Raw genomic sequence first — 25,307 nt, forward strand, 5'->3', positions numbered from 1 at the left:
GCCAACAACCAGCAACCTTCCATGCCATGCTTCCCATGAAAGAGAAGTCACTTGGAACACAACCTGATCTCAAAATCCCTGGAGTGGGGGTCTTGACTCTGGCACTGGTGGTGATGTCAACACAATTTAATAATAACCACAACCATGTGCCAGTGATGTTTCAACAACAAATGTTTCAAATCTCTTCTGGCAGAAAGAACATTCATATCCTGCACAGCCAACACCCCCATTGCAAATTAATATTTAAATTAATATTTACAGAAACTCCTACTGGGTACTGGAGGGCCACACATGAAGAACTGTGCCCAGTTTTGGGGTGCCCAGTATAAGGAGGATGAAGAGGAATGAGACAGGTCCAGTGGAGGGCTAGTGGCTGAGCCAGGGTCCCAGGGCATTTGCCCCATGAGCAGAGGTGGAAGGAGCAGGGTTGGTTTCAGTGAGCAGAGAAGGGGCTGAGAGGAGAACTGCCAGGGACCTGCAACCAGAGATGATGGAGCCAAGCCCTTCAGGGTGGTTCCAGGTGATCAAACAAAGAGTAATGGCCACAAATTGCCTTCCAGGAGTTTTAGGTTGGACTTGAGAAAAAGTTTCTTCCCCAGGAAGAACAGCCCCAGGCTACCAGGGAGAGGGGAATCTCTGTGCTTGGAGAGACAAAGCTGCAGCTGCCCTGCTGAGTATTTGGGTAGTCCTGCTCCAAGCAGGAGACTGCCAGAAACTGCTCCCAGCTAACATTTCTGTGATAAAAGGGCTGTGTAAGACTAAGGCTGAAGTTAAGGATTAAGGGATAAAGTCGGATTTTCAGTGGTTCAGCCCAACTCAGAAGGCTCTTACAAGCTTCAGCTGTGCTCCCTGCACCAAACACACCTTCCCTAAATCCACTGGCACTCCCAGGGTCTGCTCTCAACTCTGCCCACACTCAGCAAAACAGCAGAATTCCAAAACTGTGTGATTTTTAGGGAACACAGGAGCACAGACCTGTTGTGGGTACAGCTCCTTTACAGGAAAAGCACAATCACAGCCTCAGCCTCTTCCCAGGGCTGAATTGTTAAAGTCTTTAAAGCAGTTCTACCTTGCCACAATTCTCCATTTGGGTAAAACAGCCCAACTTGCACTTTGACACCCCTCTGTGCTCACTGGCAGGTCCTTCCCCCACTGTGGTCCACAGTGCAGAGGGCAGAGACTCTTTGGGTGGATATTTTCCAATGTTCCTTGAAATATGCATTGGCTCTGGTGGCCTTTTCATCACAATGCACACATGGGGAGCTGTAATTTCAACATCCTCTACCAAGACAGTGTTTCTTCCTTGAAAACTGCCCTCCCCTCCCTTCCACTCTAAGTGACAGTAATCTTTGAATAAATTGGAAAAGAAAAGGAAGAAGGAACAGAACATCCTTGACAAAGGAACTAATGACTCAAATGCTGGGAAGCCTGGGGTCCCCAAGGGACTGTGCAGCTCGCAGCATTGATTTTTAATTACTTACAGAGATTGGAGATTTGGAAGATCTCTCAGTGCCTCTGCAGGGATGCGGCTCAGCTGATTGTTCTGCAACATCCTATAATTAGAAAAAAGAAAACTTTGTTAAAAACCCAACAACAACAGCCTGACATGAAATGGAGGATGTTGCTGCTTGTTTCCGAAGTTGTTCTGGGCTCTTGCTGGAAAGCACCACATTGGCCAGCCAGGGCTCTTAAACAAGCTTAGGGTGGCTGGCAGGTGAGCTGCAGCCCAGTGTGGCCCAGGAGGTGCAGCAGAAGGGCCAAGGGGTGAGTTTGGTGCTGCACAGAGGGTTCTCTGCCCTGCAGATGTGCATCTGTTACCCCAGACTGACTCCAGTGCTCTGAGCCAGGCTGTCCCACATTTATCCTGGAGTCAGGCATCCTTTGCCCGTGTGTGTCAGTGTTCCCTCCAGAGGGGATGGAAACCAGCCCTGGGCAGCTTTCCTACCCCGCTGTGGCACAGCAGGAACAGAGGGTGAGGAGCTGCTCACAGATGTTTGCTCAGGGACCTCACAGCCTTGGCACAGCTGGCAGCAGGAACTGGAACTGCTGTGGAAAAAACCAAACCAGAGACTGCAGAGAGAGCAGGTGCCTGGGGCTGTTGGACTGAACAGGCAGGACCCAGGAGGAGCCCTCAGAGATGGAAGTGGGTGTAGGGCATGGAGGAGGGCCCTGGACATGGGGACACTGACACAGGTGATGGGAAAGGAGGAGACAAAGGTGACAGTGCAGCCAGGGCTGCATGTCTGAACAGCTCTGGGGATTGGAGGCAGCGTGAGAACCACACTCCAAGGGCTGTTTCAGACACAATCCTCCCTCACTGACCCACTGGAGCACCACACATCTGAGTTTACTGCTTCATCATCTCAGCATCTTTGCAAATGCTGTTCTTGCCTCTGGACATGCCTCTGTCCTGAGCTTTGTTCCTTGCAGAAATGGGACATCACTGACACATGCTCCCCTGGGTAACTGACACAACCCAGCAAGGTAGCTGGGCCAGGGGAAGAAGTGCCTGAAAAGGGAAGGTTTTACATTCTGAGGCTTCTCTTTACAAAACCTTCTTAGAATGATTGGAGATGGCATGAAAAAGGAAATGCTGCTTGGGGTCCTATCATAATTTACTGCCTGTGTCAAAGGAGCAGGGCATGGCCTCACTGGTGAGGGGCAGCCCAAAGAGCACGAGGTAGGCAAGAAACCTCCCCACTGCAGTGACTGCAGCCTTACTGCCAAGGATTCAGAGTTCTGACATGGAAGAAAAGTTGGAAAGAGACATCCTTTTAAAAAGGAAAGCTTTAGGGCACAAAACTCTTTGACTTGTGGTAGAAAATGGGGACTTAGCAGTAAATTATTTGTATGAACACAGAAGAAAGAGCAAGGAAATGAGGAACTGTCAGTAGTAGCTTGTGAAAAATGAGTTGTGCCAAAAGCTTTTTCTATTAAAAAAAAAGGGTAAAAAAGCATAAGGATGGAGAAGAAAGAATAGACACCAGCTACCATGACTTAAGCGTTTCTTTAATAAAATGTTAAATTTTGACATTCAGTGCAGGGGAGAAGATGTGTTTGGTACAAAAGGGCAGCAGATAGGCCACACTTAATAAATGGTTCCCTTCCAAATGAAGAACATGATTAAGGATTGACAGCATCTCACCTGGCATTTCTGCCAACAACTTGCACATATGAGGAGAGAGCAGTTGGAAAATGCAGAATTCTAGAGGGAAACTGAGGGAAAGGCTCCTTAGATGAACAGAGATAAAAGCTGGGCATTGGCTTACAGCTCTGCTGGGCTAGTGGGAATCACAGGAGAGCCAGAACAGGACAGAAGTGCTCTTGGGAAAGAACAGAGACCCTGGGGTGACTGCAGGGGGTGTGAGGAGCAGGACACCAGCTGTGATGCTTCTGCTCCTCTTGATGCTGGGCAAGCTCTGCCCAGGCCACGCTGTCCCACCTGGCACCTGCCCTGCAGGACACGAGGCAGCAGCAGAGCAGCCAGAGGACAGCAGGCAGAAGGAGGAGGAATTGCCCAGTCCTCACCTCTGGGGAGCCTAGAATAGAAATTGCAGGGCTGCTAGAAGAGGGGGATGGATGGGGCTCCCCCACCCATGTCCTGCTCCTGCAGCTCCTGTGCACAGCTGGTCCCTGGGCAGCACGGGGGGCCCCGGGGGTCCCGCTGCTCACAAGGGCCACTCCAAGCCTCTGGCACTCTGGATTCACAGCTGCCTGCCCCCTCAGCTCCTCTCTTGTGCCCCTCACAGCACCCTGCCCCTCTCATCTCCCTCTTGCCCTGCCTGGGGATCTTCTCCCCTCCTGCTGGCCGTGCTCAGGGGCAGGGAGCACCAGGAGCTGCCTCGCTGCTGCTCCCAGAGCCCGTCCCAGGGGGACACACTGCCAGGCTGCTGGCACCCCTCTGGCATGGCTGTCACCACACAGCACGTGGGGCTGCTGGCACTGAGCCCTGCAAGCCCAGAGTCATAGGCTCTGCTTCTCCTTCCGTGCTGTGCAAGGGCTGTGCAAGCCCCAGTGATGGATCCCGTGGGTGTTCTCTGCAGCCCACGGGGATGGAAACCTCACCCAGGTGGGCACCTGAGCCACAGGGACCAGCACAACCTCTGGGGCTCCTGCTCCTGCAGATGGATTTGTTTCTGCAGCCAAGGCGTGCTGGGGAGATAAAACCCCATGTCCTGCAGCCCAGTGAAGTGGAATAATAATTCATGTCTTTTAAAAATCAAGAAGATGCAGAGCTGGACACAGAGAGATACAGAGTGGGGCTTCAGAAAATGCTTTCAGGGTTTTGGTGGGACAAACATTGAATCTCAGTGGCTTTCTGAAATCTGAGCCTGGTGTTTAGTGTTGATCATTGGAAGTATCTGAAGTCAGCACTAAAGCAAAGCCCATTGTCACACTTCTGCTGGATCCTGCTGCCTGCCATTTATTACAAGTCCCTTCTCCAACCAGTAAAACAGACTGAGAGACTTTCCAGACCACCATCAGCATGGACTGGTTCCAAAATGAAGCCATTTTGGTGCAGACAAACAATATTTAAGGAAGATGCTTCAGAGACCTCAAAAACCACTGGAGTGGTGGACAATGCTGTTTTTCACAGCAGCAGAATAACTAGAGAAGTTTTCAGATGCTGGGACTGGGACAAGAACCAGTGCTTCTTCACATTGCACATAATGAATCCAATAACTCATAATCAGAGCATGACACAGAGAAACCAAAAACCAATTCCAAACAGAGTTTGATAATATTCTAGGGACAGGGCCACCCTGGTATTAAACAAGAAGTTCTTCATTCAGCCTCAAGCTCAGGAAAGCTCCAGCTTTTCTTACAGGGAGCTCAGGTTCTAGCAGGAGAAGACATGCTGTGTTTATCCCTGGATGTCCCAGGATGGCTTCTCTTACAGTCTGGCATTAAGGACAGCCCCCATCAGGCCCTGCTCACTGCACTCAATCCTTACATGTCACATTAAATCACCCTTGCATATTACTTATTTTTCATAAACAACATACAACATGACTTTGGGAAGAATAATTGTACCAAAATAATAATTGTACCAAAACCTGGTGGAAGATGCCAGGTGGCTGATCCTACACACCTGCAGGGTCACACCTCCTCTCTGTGACACCTCTTTCCTGGGGCTGCTCTGTACCAGCAGTGCTGCAACAGGAGGATGGCAGAAGGGTTCAGAGGACAGCAGGGCATCTGAAAAACTGGGGCAGGGCTACCAGGTCCCTCTCTGCCTGAGCTGTGGCATTTTGCCCTTTGGGGTGCTGCTCTTGCATAAGAAGAGGGAAGACAATGCTGCAGCTCACTGAGGAGAGCACCTGCAGCATCCAGGGATGGCCAACACATTCTGCTTCAAGAGGTCACTGCACGTTAATGTCAGCAGCACTGAAAAGAGGGAACAACTCTGCAAACCTCTCATCTCCTGGCTCATGGTCCTAAAAGCCTGGGGCAGACACTGCCCCCCCGACATTCCTGCTCCCCCCAGGGAGCACCCTGCTTTCCAGGGTGTGAGCAGGGGTGGTGGTGCAGGATCTGTGTGAGCCCCAGGCCTGCTGCAGGGTGACTGCCTGAGGCACAGACAGTCTGTGACAGTCCACAAAATCACAGTGACCCTGAGATCCCAGATCACACTGGCCTCAGCCTTTGTCTGTCAGCATCTGTCTATTCCTGCCTCTCCCTCAGCTCCTGCCTTCCAACAAAATCCCTGGATTTCATTTGCTTTCCTACAGCAAGGTGCTGCTTCACAGCAGCCTGGAGATGACCTTAGTCAGAACTCAAATCCTGGTCTACTTGATGTGATTTCTCAGTTGCTGAGTCTAATTTTCTTAGAACTTATTCAGGGTGGTGAAGCCCCTGGCACAGGGTGCCCAGAGCAGCTGTGGTTGCCCCTGGATCCCTGGAAGTGTCCAAGGCCAGGTTTGGGGCTTGGAGCAACCTGGGCCAGTGGAAGGTGTCCCTGCCAGTGGCAGGGGGTGGAATAGTGTGGTCCTTAAGCTTGCTTCAAATCCAATTTTGTCATTCTATGACCTTGCTGGTTGATGAGCGAGTTCTGGACACTGATGAACATGACAAGCAAAGGCTCCTCAGAGCAGCAATGACTCAAACCCAGGTTTGGATAGAGCATTGTCACCTTGCTGGGCACTGTTCAGGTGCTACTGGGGCTTGCAGACATGGACACTCCACCTGCTGCCCACAGCAGTCTGGCTGGAACCAGAATAAATCCCAGCTTCTCAGAGGTCAGGTTTCATTTTCAGAAGTAGGAGGATTGTTTGTTGGCAGGGACCACGCCTGAACGACCAGAAAAATGTTGGGATCGGGTCCCATCACACCAGGATCCTTGCACAAGAGAGCCTCAGCAGACACACAGCCCTCAGAGGTGCAGGCCTGTGCATGATAAAATGTCCCCATCCTGGGAGGCTGAAGTGACTCAGCCAGCACAGTCAAAGGGCTGTTATTGCTGGAGGCAACTGTGCCTGGAGCCCATGCATGGGGATTAAAGACATTCCAACCCCTGCACGTTCCTTCTCCCTCCCAATGGGAGCGTCTCTTGGATGGGCCACGCCATTCCCTTTGTCTCAAACCATTTCTGTACTGCACGGGCTCAGGGCTGGCCAAGAGGTAGGGTCTGTCTAGGGATTTCTGAAGCGTGCCAAGCCACCTCCAAACTGCCATCCTGGGGCAACTTGACTATTCTGGGGATGTTTGATGTGTGTTCACACTCCAGGAAAGTCAGCACCTGTCCTGGGCCAAGGGAGGTCCTGTGGTCACTGCTGAGAAGGAAAGAAGAGGGGATGGCGAGGTGGCCACTGCGTAGGGCCCATCCAGGGGATGTGGCATGTGCTGAACAGGGCCACTCCTGTCCAGCCTACCTGTTGATGGAGAGGAACCATGGGCAGGGCTGGGGCAGGGTGTGCTGGGAGGGGGTTCAGGCAGTGCTGAGTCCACACCTCAGGCTGTGCTGGGCAGTGCAGGGCAGTGCTGGGCAGTGCAGGACTCACACTCTGGACAGTGCTGGGCACTGCTGGGGCAGTGCAGGGCTCACACCCTGGGCAGGGCAGTGCAGTGCAGGGCTCTGCTGGGCAGTGCAGGCAGGTTGGGCAGTGCTCACACCCTGGGCAGTGCTTTGCTGGGCACTGCTGGGGTGGTACAGGGCAGTGCAGGGCTCACACCCTGGGAAGTGCAGGGCAGTGCAGGGCTGTGCAGGTCAGTGCTCACACCCCGGGCTGTGCAGGCAGGTTGGGCAGTGCTCACACCCTGGGCAGGGCTTTGCTGGGCACTGCTGGGGTGGTACAGGGCAGTGCAGGGCTCACCCCCTGGGAAGTGCAGGGCAGTGCAGGGCAGTGCTTTGCTGGGCAGTGCAGGGCTCACACCCTGGGCAGTGCTGTGCTGGGCAGTGCTCACACCCCAGGCTGTGCAGGGCAGTGCAGGGCAGTGCTTTGCTGGGCAGTGCAGGGCTCACACCCTGGGCAGTGCTGTGCTGGGCAGTGCAGGGCTCTGCTGGGCAGTGCTCACCCCCCAAGCTGTGCAGGCAGGCTGGGCAGCACGGGCTCTGCACACTCCCACAGGCTGCTTGGGGCTTGCTGGGGAATGGAGTGGCAGCGTGGGCCCGCTGCGGGTGCAGGGTCTGCAGCCAAGGGGATGCACCCGGGCATTTTGCCCTCCATGTTTTGGGTGAGGTTGTGGTTGCTCTTGGAGTCTTTCCCTGTGGGGTTTGGTGTGGGATTCCTTCTTGGCTAGTAAGCCCTGGGGCTGCTGCAGCATGTTCAGCCAGGAGTCAGAGCGGGGGCACTCCTGGCTGTGCAGGGCAGCGTCTGGGGAGGGACACCTGAGCAAGGGTGGGATGTCTGGGAAGCTGTGGCAGCCCAAGTCAGCCCATGGCCAGCTGGGATGGGAGCTTCCTGGCTGATGGAGCTCCAGCCAGGACACTTGAGAGCTGAGAAGCATCCAGGCAGCTCATGAGGAGGTCTGGAAGGATGGAAAAGTTTGCAGTTTTCCAGATACCCTCATTAAGCAGCATATTCTGCCACCCTGGAAAGCTCCAAGGCTGGGAGAGCATGGACCAAGGAGTTAATTTTGCAAGGGAAGGAGCTTGCAGGGGGTCAAAACAGCCTGTGGAGTGGCTTCCAATGATCCTGGCAATGAAGTTTGCACTGAGGAGCATCAGCTGTGTGGAGAGGAGGTGGGTGCACCATGCTGCAGAGCAGCCCCCAGGAGAGGTACACTCCCAAAATCTCTGCACAGGGATGGACCTGCCAGTGGAGAAAACCTCTGAGCACCAGCTACTGCTGCTGAGCATCCACCCTGGCAGTGTGCCCTTGTCTGAGGGGGGCTACCTCTCCCCTTGCCCTTGGCTGGCTCCAGGCTCCATGCATGGAGATCTCAGCACATCCCAGCAGATCTGGGGCACGATGTTTTGTTGTAGTGGGGCAGCTTGGCTCTCCCCCTGCTCCCTTCCAAGTCTCCACACACCTGCTTCCCTGGGTGTACCCCTGCACGCTTTCTGCACAGGCCTATCTTCATGGCCACTTTCCAGGTGGTTTTTGTGCAGTGAAGCAGCCAGAGGAGGCAGAGCCAAGAATCTGCTCCAGGTTCCAGAACCTCTGGGATTCACTCTGAGGGCAGGGAGAGACCATCTGCACAGGCGGGTTGGTGGAGGAATTCCCAGGGTGTTTCCCATCCTTTTTTAAACATAAACTGATTCTCTGAAAAGACTGGGAAAGCACCAGGCCCCTTGACAGCCCAAGAAGCATCTGAGAGTTTACTTGTGCACATGATTGCAATTAGCCTAGGGCTCTAGCACACTAAAATTAAACTAGGAAAATTGTTTCCATCCCCAGATATCAGCCTGCCTCCTCAGGGGACCCTCCTGTCACCATAGGGAAGATCTTTGACCCAGCTGTGAGTCAGCTCCTGAATACCCCAAGTTTCAGCTGGTTGTGATTGGGGCAGCCATTCCCAGCCAGAGCCACTCCTGTCACTTGTCAAACCTCAGCCAGCCTGGGACACAGCCCCCATATCTATAAACACAGCATCCCCAATACCCCTGTCACCATCTACTCCAAAGCCTGCTAGTCCTTGTCTTCACATATGGAGAATATGTATTTCCTGACTCATTGCAGCAGCAGCCTGTCCTTGAAGGTCTGTGTCCATCCTCACTCCCCTCTGCTCCAGGTTAAGTGACCTCAGCTGACTCATTGCTCATCACCAGACTCCCAGTCCTTCTCACTGGGCTGCAGGACAAAACACAGGGTTTTATGTCCCCAGCACGCCTTGGCTGCAGAAACAAATCCATCTGCAGGAGCAGGAGCCCCAGAGGTTGTGCTGGTCCCTGTGGCTCAGGTGCCCACCTGGCTGAGGTTTCCATCCCCGTGGGCTGCAGAGAACACCCACGGGATCCATCACTGGGCCTTGCACGGCCCTTGCACAGCACGGAAGGAGAAGCAGAGCCTATGACTCTGGGCTTGCAGGGCTCAGTGCCAGCAGCCCCACGTGCTGTGTGGTGACAGCCATGCCAGAGGGGTGCCAGCAGCCTGGCAGTGTGTCCCCCTGGGACGGGCTCTGGGAGCAGCAGCGAGGCAGCTCCTGGTGCTCCCTGCCCCTGAGCACGGCCAGCAGGAGGGGAGAAGATCCCCAGGCAGGGCAAGAGGGAGATGAGAGGGGCAGGGTGCTGTGAGGGGCACAAGAGAGGAGCTGAGGGGGCAGGCAGCTGTGAATCCAGAGTGCCAGAGGCTTGGAGTGGCCCTTGTGAGCAGCGGGACCCCCGGGGCCCCCCGTGCTGCCCAGGGACCAGCTGTGCACAGGAGCTGCAGGAGCAGGACATGGGTGGGGGAGCCCCATCCATCCCACTCTTCTAGCAGCCCTGCAATTTCTATTCTAGGCTCCCCAGAGGTGAGGACTGGGCAATTCCTCCTCCTTCTGCCTGCTGTCCTCTGGCTGCTCTGCTGCTGCCTCGTGTCCTGCAGGGCAGGTGCCAGGTGGGACAGCGTGGCCTGGGCAGAGCTTGCCCAGCACCAAGAGGAGCAGAAGCATCACAGCTGATGTCTCAGTGCAGGTGGGTCCCAGCCCAGCAGCCCTTCACTGGCCAGCACTCCCAGGGAAGTTCAGTGTAAAGCCTGAAGGGTGATTTGCCCATTTGCCGTCTCTGAGTCTTCTTCTGTCTTGATTTTCAGCAGAGCCAGAATGGTTAAGTATATACTCAATGCTTTGCCTCTGCCTAGAGTGAGGAGACAGGACTTTCCTCCATGCTCCTCTCTTTTAACACCTGACATCCCAGCATCTCTCTGATGTTTCCTGTCTCGTGGGGTCTTCAGAGTCCCATCTCCAGATACCCTCTGGAGAGGGGAATATCTCTGTGCTTTTGGGGGAGATTAAATTCCCTATCTGTGTGTTTTTGGTGGAGATTCAAGTGCAAAGCAAAGCACATGGCTGCAGGAATGGTTACACTGGGCCTAAGGAGCACAGATTTGTTCTGGCTGGGGAGCAGTGCAGTGAGCACCTCATGCCCTGTGACATGCTGTCCCCTCCCAGTGTGGTTGCACATGGACATAACTGGGGCCAGCCTGGTGTTTCCCAGTTCCCTGGTGCTCCCCAGTTCCCTGGCACACTTCTGTGTACTGCACAAGGCACCAGTTTACACCAATGTACAGCTCCAAGGGTTGCACCCTTATCTCTGTAGTACCACAGTGTCCATAACAACAGCATCCTACAAACCTACAAACCACTTCCCCAGCAGCCCCAGACTCCTCCCAGTCTTTTAGGTTGAAATTTATCTTTGCAGTCTCAGAGTTTCAGGGTACAGGGTCTTGGTGGAACCAGCTCAGCAGTAGATTCTGACCCTCAGCAGGCTTGGATGGGGCACAGAGAAGTGCAGCAAAGGGAAGAGGGAACTGAGCTGTTGCTTGGGAAGAGGGTGAGAGTTTTTGGTCACTCCCAGGGCACAAGGAGGAGGCTGATCCAGCCCCATGGCCTCTCTCCAGGCTCTGCTCAGTCTCAGAGTTTCAGGGTACAGGGTCTTGGTGGAACCAGCTCAGCAGTAGATTCTGACCCTCAGCAGGCTTGGATGGGGCACAGAGAAGTGCAGCAAAGGGAAGAGGGAACTGAGCTGTTGCTTGGGAAGAGGGTGAGAGTTTTTGGTCACTCCCAGGGCACAAGGAGGAGGCTGATCCAGCCCCATGGCCTCTCTCCAGGCTCTGCTCTCCAACCCTGGCCACAGCCAGACTGAGGGAATACCCTTGTTCCCTCTGATTGCTGGAGAGAGGGAGCAGATCCTTGCAGAGCCACCAGCCCCAGCCAGGTCACTGCTGCAGTGATCTGAGGGACCTTACTCACAACCTGAAGGAAACACAGGGTGGCCTCACCTGCCTTCTTCAGTACATTGTGGTTTTCCTCAGTCTTCTCTTAGTAGAGAAATGAGCGAGAGTCCCCACCCTTGCCAAGAGCCCTTCCAATGTGATTAAGCTCAGTGCTCCTAAGATGTGTCCTGGCAACATTTCTAGCCCTGTTCCAGCAATTCCCAGGGACCAGTCTGTCTCCATCGTGTCCCTCACTGCTGCCCTCACTCTTACAGTGACAGAGGAACAGGTGGGGGTCAATGACTGCTTTTCCTGGAGGGTGCAGGGACCTGCCACTGCATTTCCCCAAAGACCTCGTTGGAGTGGAGCCCACAGAGACACTGCAGAAGGCAATCAGAGCGTCTCCTGTGTGAGAGCACATGGCAGCACAACATTCCACTGCAGACAGGCCAGGGAACCATCAGAGTCTTTGGAAAGTGAAATGCTCCCAGTGACGTGGGGTCTGGTAGTGCCCCTGATTTTAGGAAGCAGGAACTTTGTTAAATAAGAGGTTCATGGGTGGACCAGTCACTGTGAGCATCCACCCTCCTCCCCTGTGGCTGGGTAGTGCTCTGCACACCACCTGGGAAAGGTTTGGGGTCAGGTAAGTGCCAGAGAACAACAGGATCATTAAGATTGGACAAGGCCTCTGAGATCATTGAGTCTCACCATTAACCTAGCACTGCCAGCTCCACCATTAAACCAAGCCCCTAAGCAGGTACATTGTTCAGGCAGGGCTGCAGCCAGGGGGACATGACAGCCCAGATGCCACCCTGTGCCACTGGCACAGCCTGGCTGAGAGCAAGGCAGCTCATCCTGCAGCAGGACACCAACCCAGGCTCTCACAGGACAGCCTGGAGAAAGCTTTCCCATGCAACCATTTCCAGATGGAAATGCCCTGATCCCTCACTCCTCTCCTGGCTCTGGGGTCCCTGCTGAGTGTGTCCCTGCTGGTGCTGTGGCCATGTCAGAGAGCCCTGTCCTGGGGCAGGAGGGCAGAGCTCACCCTCCCCTTCCCCTGGGGCTCTGAAGGGTGCTGCAGTCACGCTGCATTCGCCCTTACCCAGGCCTGACACAAATAGAATTGATCAAAAGCACCTTGAAAATCTCCCCGTCCCCAGAGCAGAAGGCTCCTCTTGTTGAAATTGGGTGGGAGAGCTGCGGTTTTTCCTCAGTTCCTTTGATTTGTTGCCTAATGCAGGGGATGGATAAATCTCTAAGCCCTGAGATTTAGGGCAGGATTCATACTTTACATCTTCAGAAGACGTAGTAAACAGCCTTATATTCTCTAATCCTGGGAGCAGGTTTGTACCTGCTCACTCTGCATAAACTGGACCAGCTACAACAATTTCACATTGTGGCTGAGTTCAAAACATCCCCTTGGGGATGAAATGTTTATTGCAGAAGATTTTTAAGATGGTTCCTGAGGGAGAAAGGGACTCCCACCTCAACATCCTGAACAGACCCTGAGGACTGTCACAGGGACACAAGAAGCAGAGTGACTCCATGAGCAGTGAGACACCCTAGGAAGGTGTGAGTGTAGGGCCACAGCACACCCAGCTCAGCCGAGTGGGGTTTCCAAAGCTTCCAGAGGAGCTTTGTCTCTCAGACCTGCCCCTCTGGCCAGGGGTGGGTGCTGCCTGCAGTGACCTTTATTGAGCAGGGTCAGCAGATCCCTGGTGGCTGCAGTGCTCCGGGGTCCAGCTGCCTCCATGGCCCTGGGGGATCCCTCAGGTCACATTGCCCACGGATCCCACCTTTCCCAGGTCACCCCAGAGCCCTGCAGAGACCTCCTGGGCCGTGAAGGGGTTTGTGGTGAGGACAGCTGAGCTGGACAGAGCACAGGCCCCTTTCCCAGGTACCTGGATCTTTGAGTTGCTCCAACCCAGCCCCAGCACAGCAGCAGAGCAGATGGGGCCAGTTTGGGGTCTGGACTCCACATCTGGGGGACATCGCTTGAGGGGGGTTTGGTGAGTTTTATGTAAAATGTGAACCTGTGCAGGTTCTCCCAGGACACATTTTGGGCAGTGTGCCCTGGGGAGAGCAGCTCAGTCAGGGGGGTGGGACACAGCTCTCCAGTGACCACAGGGCATGTTTGCCAGGCTGGGTTTAACACCTGACCCCACACCTTGAAGCTTTGCAAGTCCCTGCTCACAGCCAGTGCCAGGGGCTGAGGAGAGGCAGGGACAGGGATTGCTCTGCAGAGAGGAGGGAGTTACTTACAGAATCTTCAGGCTGTAGAGGCCAGAGAAAGCTTCCCCTGGGATCCTGGAGATCTGGTTTCCAGAGAGGCGTCTGCAGTGAAAAGAAGAGGCAGTCATGTGTCAGCCTCCCTGTGATGACAGTCCTCTGTCTGCAGAGGCTTAACAACTCGTCCATGCTGCCACTGTCCCCTCCAGAGGAGGCTGCAGCACCTGTGAGCTGAGCCACACTCCTGAGCTGGGGATCATCCCCTCACCCAGCCTGAGGAGCAGGCAAAGGAAATCCCAGCTCCTGCCAGACCCGAATGCAGCATTTTCAGCATCCAGAGACAGCTCATGGCTTAAAGCCATTTCCTGCATAGACACAGGTCCCCAGCACAGAAATTACAGCACAGGTAGTGCCCAGCCTACAGACCCTGCTCCATGCCAGGCCTTGGCACAGAGACTGGAGCAGGGGAGAGCTGTTTCTGGACTGCCCCTAAATCCTGGCTGATGAATGAGGGCCGAGGGATGGGAGAGGAAGATGAAGCAAAAGCAACATCACAATGGAAAAATGGGACATAGAGCAGGGAAGAACATTCAGAACTTACTGACAGAATTTATTGAAGGAAACCTGTGGGATTTGCCGTTGTACAGCATCACCTGATCTTAGAACTCAAAATTTAACGAGGCCCAGAACAGGCTGGGGAATTAAAAGGTATTTGCATTTTTCACTGCCATTAGAAACTGCATCACTGTTATCATCAGGACTGTGGTGGGGGAATGTGGTTGAGCCAGGACTGGAGTCCAGGACTCCTGAATCTAGGCTTGACCTAGGGAAGAGGTGACTTTTCTCTTTCTGCTCCTGTTTTGAGGACAAATATGGGTCCATCAGCCAGAAATCATAAAGACAGCTTCAACAACCAGATGAAGACCCTAAATTGCTACTAATATGGGGCAAGAAACTTGTCTACTTGACTTGGAGTGGAATATTGCATCTCCAAGACAGAGACAGGGAACATAATTTGTGACCAGGGAACATCTTTTGTGCCCAGGCTCATCTGCACTCTCACAGAAATTCCAAACCAGGCCCAAGAGGTTGGGCACAGACCTGGCAAAGGCAATCACTGAACTTTGACAAAGCTCGTTTCTTTTTAGGCATTTTGTTGGGGAAGGAGACAGGTGTGGAGGCTGAGCAGCACAGTCCTGGCTGGCAGCAGAGAGCAGGGCAGCCAGGGCTCTGCAGAGGTCACCGAGGGGACCAAGGTGCTCTGGGCAGCCAGGCTCACCTGTGGCTGTGTGGGTGCCTGAGCTCTCCCTCCCCTCGGGAACTTGGAGAAAATCGCTCCCATAATGAGGCCTCTGACAGCATAAACAGCACAGGGTCGTCTCTTTAATGTGTGTGAGCAGGTTGGAACCTGCCTCCTGCAGCACATGATCTGCCTGGCAGGCTGGGCTATTTGTCACTTAGGGGCTGTGATTTGGGGTAATTGCCGCTTTTGATTGCTGATTTCCACATGGGAGGGAGTGCTGTCCGGGAGGCTGGAGCGCTTGCCTGGAGGGGAGGTGTTCCTGCACGGCATCCTCAGCCTGCTCCCTGCATCCTCCTCGCTGGCTGTCTGTCCTCACCTCCCAGCAGCTCACACCTACCCCGGGCTCAATGCGTCTTTTCTGGCAGCTCCGTGCCTCTCTGTTCACTTCCCTGGGTGTGTTTGAGTGTTTGCCAGCTCCCTGAATGGATCTGGGACCTCCAGGATTAGTAGGAGAGGAATGTGAAGCTTAAATGGAGCCCAGGCTGGGGCTGCTGGCCTCAGAAGGTGGTGGGGAGCTCCAGATGCTGGTGGGACACATGCAGAGCCAGCTGGTGGCATCTCAGCACTGTGGGCAACACAGAACATAACGGGGGAAATAACTCTGTGGTAGATGCCCTGGTTTCACTGGGTGAAATTAGAGGTTTCACAGGTGAATTTAAAGATTCAAAGCATCCCCAGCCCCAGGTAAGGCCCCATGCCTCACTGTTGCTTCAGATGTTTCTGTCCTTGGCCATGTTGCACTGAGATCTGCCTTGTCCCTGGGCCACCTCTGGTCTCTGGCTCTTCTCTCCATACCTTTGCCTCCTCCTTGCTACTGAGGCAGCCCAGCTCCTCTCTCCAGGTTAGGAGTCCATGCCAAGCCAGGAGCAGGCACAAAGGGAGGCACCAACCACAACCACTTCTCTGAACTCTCCTCCCAAGGCAATTGACAGTGTCATTGGGGTCCAGGATGGGCTCTGCCCACTTCTGTGCAGGGGCTGGGAGGTGGGATATGTCTGTGTGTGTGCACACAGGCTGTTTTCAGTTTTCTAGAGGGCTGCGCAGCTGGGGTGTGCACACAGGGTCTGGAGGTGTGGGTTTGGACGTTTGCTAGACCTCCCAGGACAGGTGCTGCATGATGCAGGGGGTGTAGCCAGGTGTTCCAGGCAGAGGAGCACGGCTGTGCCACCTGTCTGAGAGCAGATCAGGAATGGGTGAGCTTTTGGCTGTCCTGTGTGGGTGTCCTGTCAAGGGTGACCACTGGAAACATGTCATAGAACCACAGAACAGTTTGAGTTGGAAGGGACCTTAAAGCTCATCTCATTCCACCCCCTGGCACAGACAGGGACAACTTCCACTAGCCCAGGGTGCTCCAAGCCCTGTCCAGCCTGGCCTTGGACACCTGTAGGGACTGAGCAGCCACAGCTGCCCTGGGCACCCTGTGCCAGGGACTCACCATGCTCACAGCCAAGAATTCCTTCCCAATATCCCACCTAACCCTGCCCTCTGGCAGTGGGAAGCCATTCCCCCTTGTCCTGTCCCTCCAGGCCCTTGTCCCAAGTCCCTCTCCAGCTGTCCTGGAGTCCCTTTAAGCACTGGAAGGGGCTCTGAGCTCTCCCTGGAGCCTTCTCTTCTCCAGGTGAACACCCCCAGCTCTCCCAGCCTTGCTCCAGAGCAGAAGGGCTCCAGTTCTTGGAGCCTCTTCCTGACCATCTTTTTTTTCATGCCATTAACTCCCATGCCAGTTCATGTAAGAGAGCCAAGACATAAACATCTTCCTGTGTGTGACCCTTCCTCTGTCCATGGGCACTTGGCACTCTTCCAAGTGCTTGGTTCCCTCTGTCCCTCTCTCTCAAACTCTGCAGAAATTCCCCTGCTTGGCAGACAGGCACCCATTGAATATATCTGCAGAATTCAGATCCCACAGGAAATGCAGTGAAATGGTTCCTTCCTTTCCATTTAAAATGGAACAATAACATTTGGAGTGATGCTGCCAGTGTGACATCCCCTGAGACAGCTCCTAATTTACTCCTTCTGTGGAGGAGGCTTGGGTGGATAACCCCACCAAGGAGGACAGAAAGGCACTGCCTTTGCCCTAAGCACAGGGAAGAGGAGCTATTCTTGCAGGGCTGAAATTCTGGTCCACAGCACATGGGCTTAGCTCTAGGCCTGCTCAGGGCTCTTTTTAGGACAGACCTGATTCAGTGCTTTGTCCTGCTCTCCTGAAGTTTACACTGGGACATAGGGTTGGGAGAAAGAGAAAGCTCTGGATTTCCAGTGGCTGATAGAAGGAGGAAGAGAGGGGGCAGGTAGAAGGGGAGGGTGACAGCTGGATGTGGCTGGCTTGCTTCAGAAAGCTCGTGGTGGATTTTAGATTCTGCCCCCCCACCTCCCCTTCCACCACTCCCGTGATTTCTGGGAACATTCCTCCAGGCTTTGATCTGCATTCCCAATACACTCCAAGTTGGAACAAACTCATGGTTTACCACCATATGGTTGCTGCTGTTCAGTTACCACAGGCTCAGCCCTCCTGTATCTTGGGCTTCTTGGTCATGCTACAACTTCCATGGCACGCCCGAAGGCTGTGCTGGGCAAGATCGCTCATGTCAGGTGCTCAGGCAGCTCGGTGATGCTCTTATCACTCACATTAGGAGGCAGGAACGTTGCCCATTGGCAGGACAGGACAAACATGTGTGTCCATATCCCAGTGAAATTCTCCCCTTGCCAAACTTTTATTGAGCGTGTCGGCCGCCCCTTTGATCTCCTGCTCGGGTTGGTTTCTCAAGCACTCACCCTCTTGAGGCAGTGTGCCCAGATACTCCATGCTCTTGCCTAAATTGTGTCATCACGCCAAGCCTGGGCCTTCCCCTGGGCACACAGGGGACCACAGCCCCCCTGTCATGCCTGAGTTTGTTCTTGTGCTGGTGCAAAGCAGGAATGAAGCCAATTAAGTCAACAAGTGAAAACATGGTGCATTTGAGAAAAGGGCCAGGCTTGGACTCTTCCTTCTCACACAGGAATCTGCAGCTGGTCCTAGTCTGGTATCTCCTGAAGATGCCTCTAATGTGGTCTCTGCTGTCTCACTCCATCCCTGAGGAGAAGACTGTGCTTGTTTCCAGCCCTGCTTGCTGTACCCCCCTCGAATGCCTGTTCCAACTCGATAGATTGATCGCATTTGTTCTTTTGTTTATGGTCCTCAAGCCAGTTTTCAACCCACATGAATGCTCATATGCAAGCCAGTTTGGATGCATTTGCCAAGTAATATTAGTAAGACACAGCTCCTTAATGAACAGGACACTGAACATCTTCACTCCATCTCTTTATATTATAAACTGCAAAGTTTTCTGTTTGTTCCCTCCAAATCTTCAGAGCAGTTTTCACTTTTGACTCTACTTTTGGTGCCCCACTTGGGGTACCCCAGAATATAGATAGTCATATGGAAAGCAGTTTGCAGGAAAACTGGGGCCAGCTCTCTGAACTGGCAAGGATTTTTCAGTTGCTGAACACTCTCCCTGGTCTAAGTGGAGTATAAATAGAATGGAAATCTCTAAATTTTCAAAACAATTTGAATTTGATTTGGGCAGCTGCAATATCTTGGCCTCATTGGTCAATGTTCATGATAGACAATCCCTTAGAATCCCTTGTCTCCTGTCCTCACCTGCACCTTAGCCAGTGCTAAGGACAGCCCTCACGCCATGCACAGGGATGAGTTTTGGAAGGCTTCATCAGAGGAATTATCCTTTAACTCTCTCTGTGCTTCTGCTCACCCACTGAATTGATGAGCAGCACCATCCTCTGCCAAGGACTGGTGCCAGCCAGGGGGACAGAAAGTTCTGGACCAACCAGAGCTGGTCTCCTTTTTGCCAGCGAGTTGTACCCTGCTGCCTTCTCTGCACAGGAGCCGTGCAGAATCCTGGGGGAACCACAGGGGCCAAGAATTCAGAGCTGCAGCTCTTTAGCTATGGCCACCTGGAAACAGAGGGCTGTGCCAGGCAAGGTGAAGGGAGCAGTGATTCTGCCTCCAAATCTCAGCATGGCAAAACAAGGCCATGGCCCTACAAGCCTTTGTGTCTCCATGAGACCTGTCCAGCCTGATGTGTCATGGAACCCCACCAAAGCTGCTGTCTCAGGAGCCCCCTACTTCAGACACATTATTGCACTGCTCCAGAAGCAGCTTCTGACCCAAGTGCCAGCACATGTGAGCATTGCCCGGGAATGCCAGCCCCACTTCCAGGGAGGAGCTGTCACTCCCAAAGGAGCCATGCCCCACTGCCAGCATCACTACAGTGCTGCCTCCTCCAAGAGTGACATTGCCTCGGAGTGAGAGCCTGTGCTGAACAACCCTCCCAGAGTGGATGTTCCAGATGCCTGGAAGCTGATGAGGGGGTGGGGGTGCCCTAACACCAGGCAAGGGCAGCCCAGAGCAGTGCTGGTGCCCCATAAGCTGTGATGGCTCCATTGGACCCACATGGAAAGGGGAGTGAGAAGGGGTTTCCCTCACAGGTGCAAGGCAGGAGGAGAGGGCTGCTGCATTCACATTCCCAGCACCCATGCCTGCATTTTATTTCATTTTGCTTTCGTGCCATTTCTCGGTCCCCCAGGCTGGCAGAGAAGGTGACGGTGGGTCCTGAGCGCGGTGCTGAGCCTGCCGCGCTGCGCTCCCCGTGACGCTGAGTCCCTCTGCCCTCGGGGCCCGAGAAGAGGCAGGTGAAAGAGCCAGTGGCTGGGAAGGGGTCTGATCTTGCCGCTGTGCCCCGAAGCAAGAGGTGAATGGCAATGAACACCTGCCTTTGGCTGCAGTTTCTCTTCTTGGCACCGAGCGCTCGTGCTTGGATTCAAAGCGCGGTAACAAAGCCCTCGCCGGCGAACACATTTCAACATGTTATTATTCCCAAGCCGGCTTTCAAGATCTCTTTCTATTCCTTCTGTACTGATTGCTCTTGTTTCTCTTGGCTCCCAGCTCTGGCTTTTCAGGCTTCATTAACTGGAATTTATTAGCAACTTTAAACAATCTTCCTGCTGCCAAAAAGAGAGAAAGAAAAGAAGGGGGAAAAAAAGGAAAGAAACAAAGAGGAGACATACTAAACTCTGGGCTGCTCCCTGCCTGTGTGAGGCCCAGCTCTGAACACCTCTATCTGTGCAGGTTTTCTTTGGAGGGAAAGTCTGGTGAGTGCCTGGGCTGGGACCATGCAGCCTCTGGTGCAGCCTCTCCTGTCTCTGGAGGGGGAGGCTGGAGGGCCAGAGGGGAGCACAGCCTGCTGCCACTGAGGGCCCCTCTCCCACTGCCTCTTCAAAGGCAGCTGAGACTGGAGAATCTGGTCTCTGGGCATCCCCTGGGCATGAGAACTAATTGCAATCACAACACCTTCCTGAGCAGCTCTCAGTAAATACAATTGGCCCACAGGGCACACCTGAGGGCCTGTTTTCATTGCTGGACAATGAAGCTCTGGCAGTGAAAATAACTACCCAGACCACACAGGGAGTGAGCTGGAGCAGTCCCTGTACCCTCATCTGTGCCCTAACCACAGCATCCCCCCTGATCTCATCAGGACATGTTCGGTGCCCAGAGCAGAGGGGAGCCAATGCCCTGTGGGACACAGCCTGGCTGAGTGTCACAGGTGCTTGGGTGATGGCTCTGCTGTTCTCAGGACCCTCAAGTGCCACCCTGCTCTGGTTTCTTCCTCACAGGCCTCCACCCAGTGTGGGCGTGTGCTCAGGGCTCAGGTGGGCCCAGCAGCCCAGATTTACAGGGCTCCTCAGCAGTGAAACCTGGCACGTTTTTCCTTGTTGTCCATGGGACACATGTGCTTCATCCACCCATTTTTGCAGCGGTCTTCCCCTTTCCCATTATTCCTTTTCCTCTGCTGAATCCCAGCTCCATGCACAAGCTCAGCCATGATCTCTGATCTCTGACTTGTGTGAAACTTCACCTCCATGAGGAGCCTGGGGTGGTGCTAAAATAGAGGAACGGAAGGAGAAGTGGTGAAAGGTGTGAAACACCAGCTCTCCTCCACGGGAACCTGGGCTACTGGGGCTAAATCTAATGAGAGAGAAGACAGAATCAGAGAATCATGGGCAAGAGCAGGAGGGGAGAACCATAAGGAGCCAGAGGAACCTGGGCTTTCTCTGACTGTTGAAGAAGATAAGGGTTATAGAAGAAGGATAAGGGGTGTCAAGAGTTCCTGGGATGTTTCTGAACATCAGATCATTTCATAGAATCTCGAAAAGGAGATTTGAAACTCTGGATTGAAATTGGCAAAGTTTTGCTGAGGAACCTCTGATTTTTTTTGTAAGATTCAAGCACCTAAGGTATCTTTGACAATAAAGCAAATATAAATTGAATTACCATTTTCTTTTAGAGCTTTACCCAAAGTAAAAGACTAAATGTTAAGAAGTAATCAGAAGATGAAACTATTTTTTCTCTCTCAGGTGAAAAAAAATTTGGGGTTGACCAGAGCCCCAGAACATCTGTTTTTGTTCACCTTGAACTGAATTTTGTAAATTTTGTCTTTGGTTGCTGCAGCCTGTCACTCACTTGGTTTATCCAGCAGATAATAGGGAACATAAGGCTGTAGATATTGAACTATTAGAGAGCATCCAAAGGAGGGCAGTGAAGGTGGTGAAGGACATTGAGGAGAAGTCGTGTGAGGGCAGCTGTTCTGTTCAGCCCCTGGAGAGGAGGATGAGGGCAGGCACTGATCTCTCTGTGAGCACTGACAGGACCCAAGGGATTGGCCTGATATTGTGTCAGGGGAGGGAACTGGTCATGGCCCCAGGCCTGACAGAGTTCAAAAAGCATTTGGACCAAGGTGTGGCTCTTGGGGATGGTGTTGTATAGGGCTGGGAGTTGGACTTGTTGATCTTTGTGAGTCTCTTCCAACTCAGACCATTCTGTGACTTTGTGACTCTGTGTAGAAGACAGACTGGGACCATAATGCCACCCAAAATCCTTGGGGGTGAGAAACTTGCTGAAGGCTTTCCATCTAACTGAAGACAGACACTGCAGCCAGGATGAGCTGCAGCAGAGTCCTCTTCATTGTCAGCACTTCCCTGCTGGAGGGGGACAGGCAGGAGGGCAGGCAGGCAGGTCTCCCTCCTGCCCAGGAGACACTGCCACTGGGATGGTGGGTTTGGGGTACCTGCACTGTCCCTCACTGCTCAGCAGGGCTTTCTGCTCTTCACTCACTTGGCATGTCCCAGCACAGGCAGTTCTGCCATGGGGATGAAGACAAAGGGCTTGGTCTCATGTGCTACGTGTCACCCTGGCAGCCACTGGGAATGTGTCCCAGGCAGATGAAATCAGCAGAGATCTGAGCTGTGAAACCTGAACAAACTTCCCTTGAGGATGTCTAAACAAGCTGGATTTGTTTGCTTGATTCTTATGCGTGTCCTGGCACAGAGGGCGATCCAGCCTGAATGTCATGGTCCTGATGTAATGTTGTGGGATGAAAATTTGGTGAAGATATAAATGAAAAGAGCAGGGGAAATGCCAGGCAAGTTGCATTATTGGCCAATGACAGCCCTATGAATGCTGTACAAACTGTCCCTGTCTAGCTGTTGTTGTTGAAAGAATCACTTTTAATTTGCCATAATATACGAAATCCTTCCTTGCTTGATTTCATATAAATTACTTGATTTCCATAAATAGGATTACTATCTTAATGCTATTAAATTCAAGCAGGCACTTTGCTATGCACAGCTATATGATGCTGCAGTTTGCATTTCTTCCCCTAACTGTGATGTCAGTCCTTTCCAAAGGGGGACTTGTGACACATTGGACCTCCAGTAAAATGTTATCTAACACCTTCCAATTATTTTTTCAGATTTTCCTCTTTAAATTTTTCCCCTTTGCCTGTTTCATTCATAATTATTTTTGGCTGTGGGAAGCTGGCTCTTTTGGAACCTATGAATATTTATTCCTTGCTGGTTGAGGCTGCTCTGTTTGTACATGACGTAATCAGGACACGGTTGCTTGCAGCAAGACAACTGCTAATTGTACACAGCAGAGTCTGTGTGTGTGAAAACCCTCAGCACCCCCAGTGAAGGTGCTGGGTGCCCACACTTCAACATGGATGTTGATAAAACGAAAGGAGAAAGGCTGCAAGATGGGTGCAAAATGCTGAAGAGCCCACTTCTGTGGGCAGCTCTGGCTCCAGAGCCAGAACAGGATCAAAAATGCCTCCTTGTCAGCCTGTAAATGCCTGCTGGGGAAGGGGGCTTGGGTGGCTGGGGCCCTTACAGCACTAATGAATTTGAAATATAGACAGAGGGTGATCAGTTACAAGACCATTTGAAGTAAAAACCTGTACTATAAAATCACAGAATCCTGCAATGATTTGGATTTGGAGGGACCTCAAAGATCTTCTCATTCCACCCCTGCCATGGGCAGGGACACCTTCCAAAAACCCAGGCTGCTCCAAGCTCTGTCCAACCTGGCCTTGGACACTTCCAGGGATCCAGGGGCAGCCCCAGCTGCTCTGGGCACCCTGTGCCAGGGCCTCCCCACCCTTACAGGTGTTAGGGTGATATCTGTAATTCTGACATTTTGGAAAATACCATTTATGAAATGCCAGTGCTGTGCCTTGTGGTGGCAGCAAGATCTGATTCAGAGAAGTGAAAGTGTTTCATTTAGGCAGATTAAGTTGCAGTAACTGTTATATACACAGTAAGTTTACAACACACATCAAATGAAGCATTAATATTAGGATTTCATGAATGCAATAACAGTGTTTTGAAGAAATTGTGTTTTCCAACAGAAGCTGTTGTGTTGAAAGTACCAACAGCATGAGAATAACACCTGGAGGTATTTCTCATGGTCAAGTGGAGTAAGACCATACAGGTGCAATTTACTCATGCAGAAATGGTCAACCTCAACATTCTGCCCCCTGGGCTCCCATTTTTTGGGGCTCACAAAGGATTCCAGTGGTTTCTTGTGCTGCTGGTTAATTTTCACACTTTCAGAAGTGGGGCCACTCCTCACTGACACACAGCCACATGCTGATCCCCAGGACTGAGACTGCTGCTGTGTCTGAGTGTGTCTGCTCAGACCTCAGTGCACACTGGTGGGACACCTCAGCCCCTGGGGAAAGCTTTTTGGGCTGCAGTTTTGCAGGGTGGGTCCCACCTGACCTGCGAAGTGCCCAGGGGTTCACGTGGGCTGCAGGAGGCTGTGAGGGGGACCCTGGCTGCTGAAGGGTGAGAGAAGCTCTCTCTTTGCTGGCTCTGCTCCAGGGTACAGTGTTGATTTTTGAATGAGAGATTAGGTCCTCTTTTATTTGGCTTTTGGCACCACCTCAGCCTGAAGGTGATGACCTCAGTGAAACCTAAGCTGGAGCAGCAAACAAACCCTGTCCCAGCACAGTCAGCTTCCACCTCAGCCTGCAGCTGCAGGAGCTGCACTGGAAGCTGTGGCCAGTGCTGGAGGACCCTCTGCAGTGTCCCCCCAGCCCAGCACCCCCTGCCCGGGCAGCACCCCGTACTCACAGCTCCTCCAGGAAGCGCAGGTGTCGGAGCGCGCGGGGCTGCAGCTGGCTGATGTTGTTCATGCTCAGGTCTCTGGCAGGAAGCAAAGACAGAGGTTTCTGATCAGTCACGCAGTGGTTTGCATAGAATGAGCCTCAGTGCCAGGCTCTGTGTACCCCCTCTGCTAAGTGGGAGGGTGAGAAGCCTCAGCAAACAGCATTTCAGCATTTAACATCTGATCACAGCCCGGGCTCTGCTGCAGAGGGATGGAGAGGAGTAGCCAGAGAGAGCTGGCTCCTTCAGGGTGGTCTGCCTGAGCTCCTCCAAGTTATGAAGCAAGTTAGGACATTTCCCAACAGCATAAGCAGTCTTGCTGTCTCACAAGTTTTGGAGAGCGAACAGGAAGCCCCGTGACACTGGAATAGGACAGCGTGTCCTTGGGCCCAAGAGCATCTCTCTGTCACCATGGCCATGCCAGCCCCCACAGGGAGATTTTCCAGTGTGTGGACAGACATCTGCTTCTGAGGAGACAGCAGCCCATGAGAGAAGGGGTCCGTCCCACTGGACTGGCTTTCTCTACACAGACTAGTGAACCACACCAGGACTGAAGGACAGAGGTTGGCTCTGTGGGTGACAAACTGGGGTTGGGAGGTGGAGGGAACCTGGCTGATTGTGCTTGTCTCACTCTGCCATCTCCAGCTAAAGGCTCATCTCCTCTGCCTGGCTTCCAGTGGAGCCTTTGGAGGAGGCTGTGCTGGTAGCCAGAGGGTCCAGGGTGGTGCTGAAGCCCTCTGCACGTTACAGTCACTGTGAGCTGCCTGAGCAGAGCTCTCCTCATCTCAGGGTGTGGGAGCAGCTGAGTCTGTCCTGAGTGATTCAATACACAAGCTGTATTTGGGGAAAAAAAGGATATTTCCAGGCTGTTCGTGGGGTCTGATAGCTGCAACCCTGCCCTGATGAGCAGCTGCACGTGAAGAAACCCACGCTGCTTACCCCAAGCTAGACCAGGCTGTGTCCAGGTGAGCAAGGGAGCACTGACC

At 53.1% G+C, this 25,307-nt stretch overlaps 1 protein-coding gene across 1 annotated transcript in view; it reads right to left on the bottom strand.

Moving 5' to 3' along the window:
• The window catches only part of LGR6 (leucine rich repeat containing G protein-coupled receptor 6), a 152,007-nt gene that overhangs the window by 71,088 nt on the left and 55,612 nt on the right, over window positions 1-25,307 (bottom strand). The window contains exons 2-4 of the mRNA XM_039698583.1: window positions 24,289-24,360; window positions 13,557-13,628; window positions 1,482-1,553 (exon numbers count right to left, since the gene is read on the bottom strand). Of these exons, the coding sequence (XP_039554517.1) occupies window positions 1,482-1,553; window positions 13,557-13,628; window positions 24,289-24,360 (216 nt within the window). The remainder of the gene's footprint in view (window positions 1-1,481; window positions 1,554-13,556; window positions 13,629-24,288; window positions 24,361-25,307) is intronic.

The sequence above is a fragment of the Passer montanus genome, unplaced genomic scaffold, assembly GCF_014805655.1.
Source record: "Passer montanus isolate IOZ18808 unplaced genomic scaffold, ASM1480565v1 scaffold127, whole genome shotgun sequence".
Classification (NCBI taxonomy): domain Eukaryota; kingdom Metazoa; phylum Chordata; class Aves; order Passeriformes; family Passeridae; genus Passer; species Passer montanus.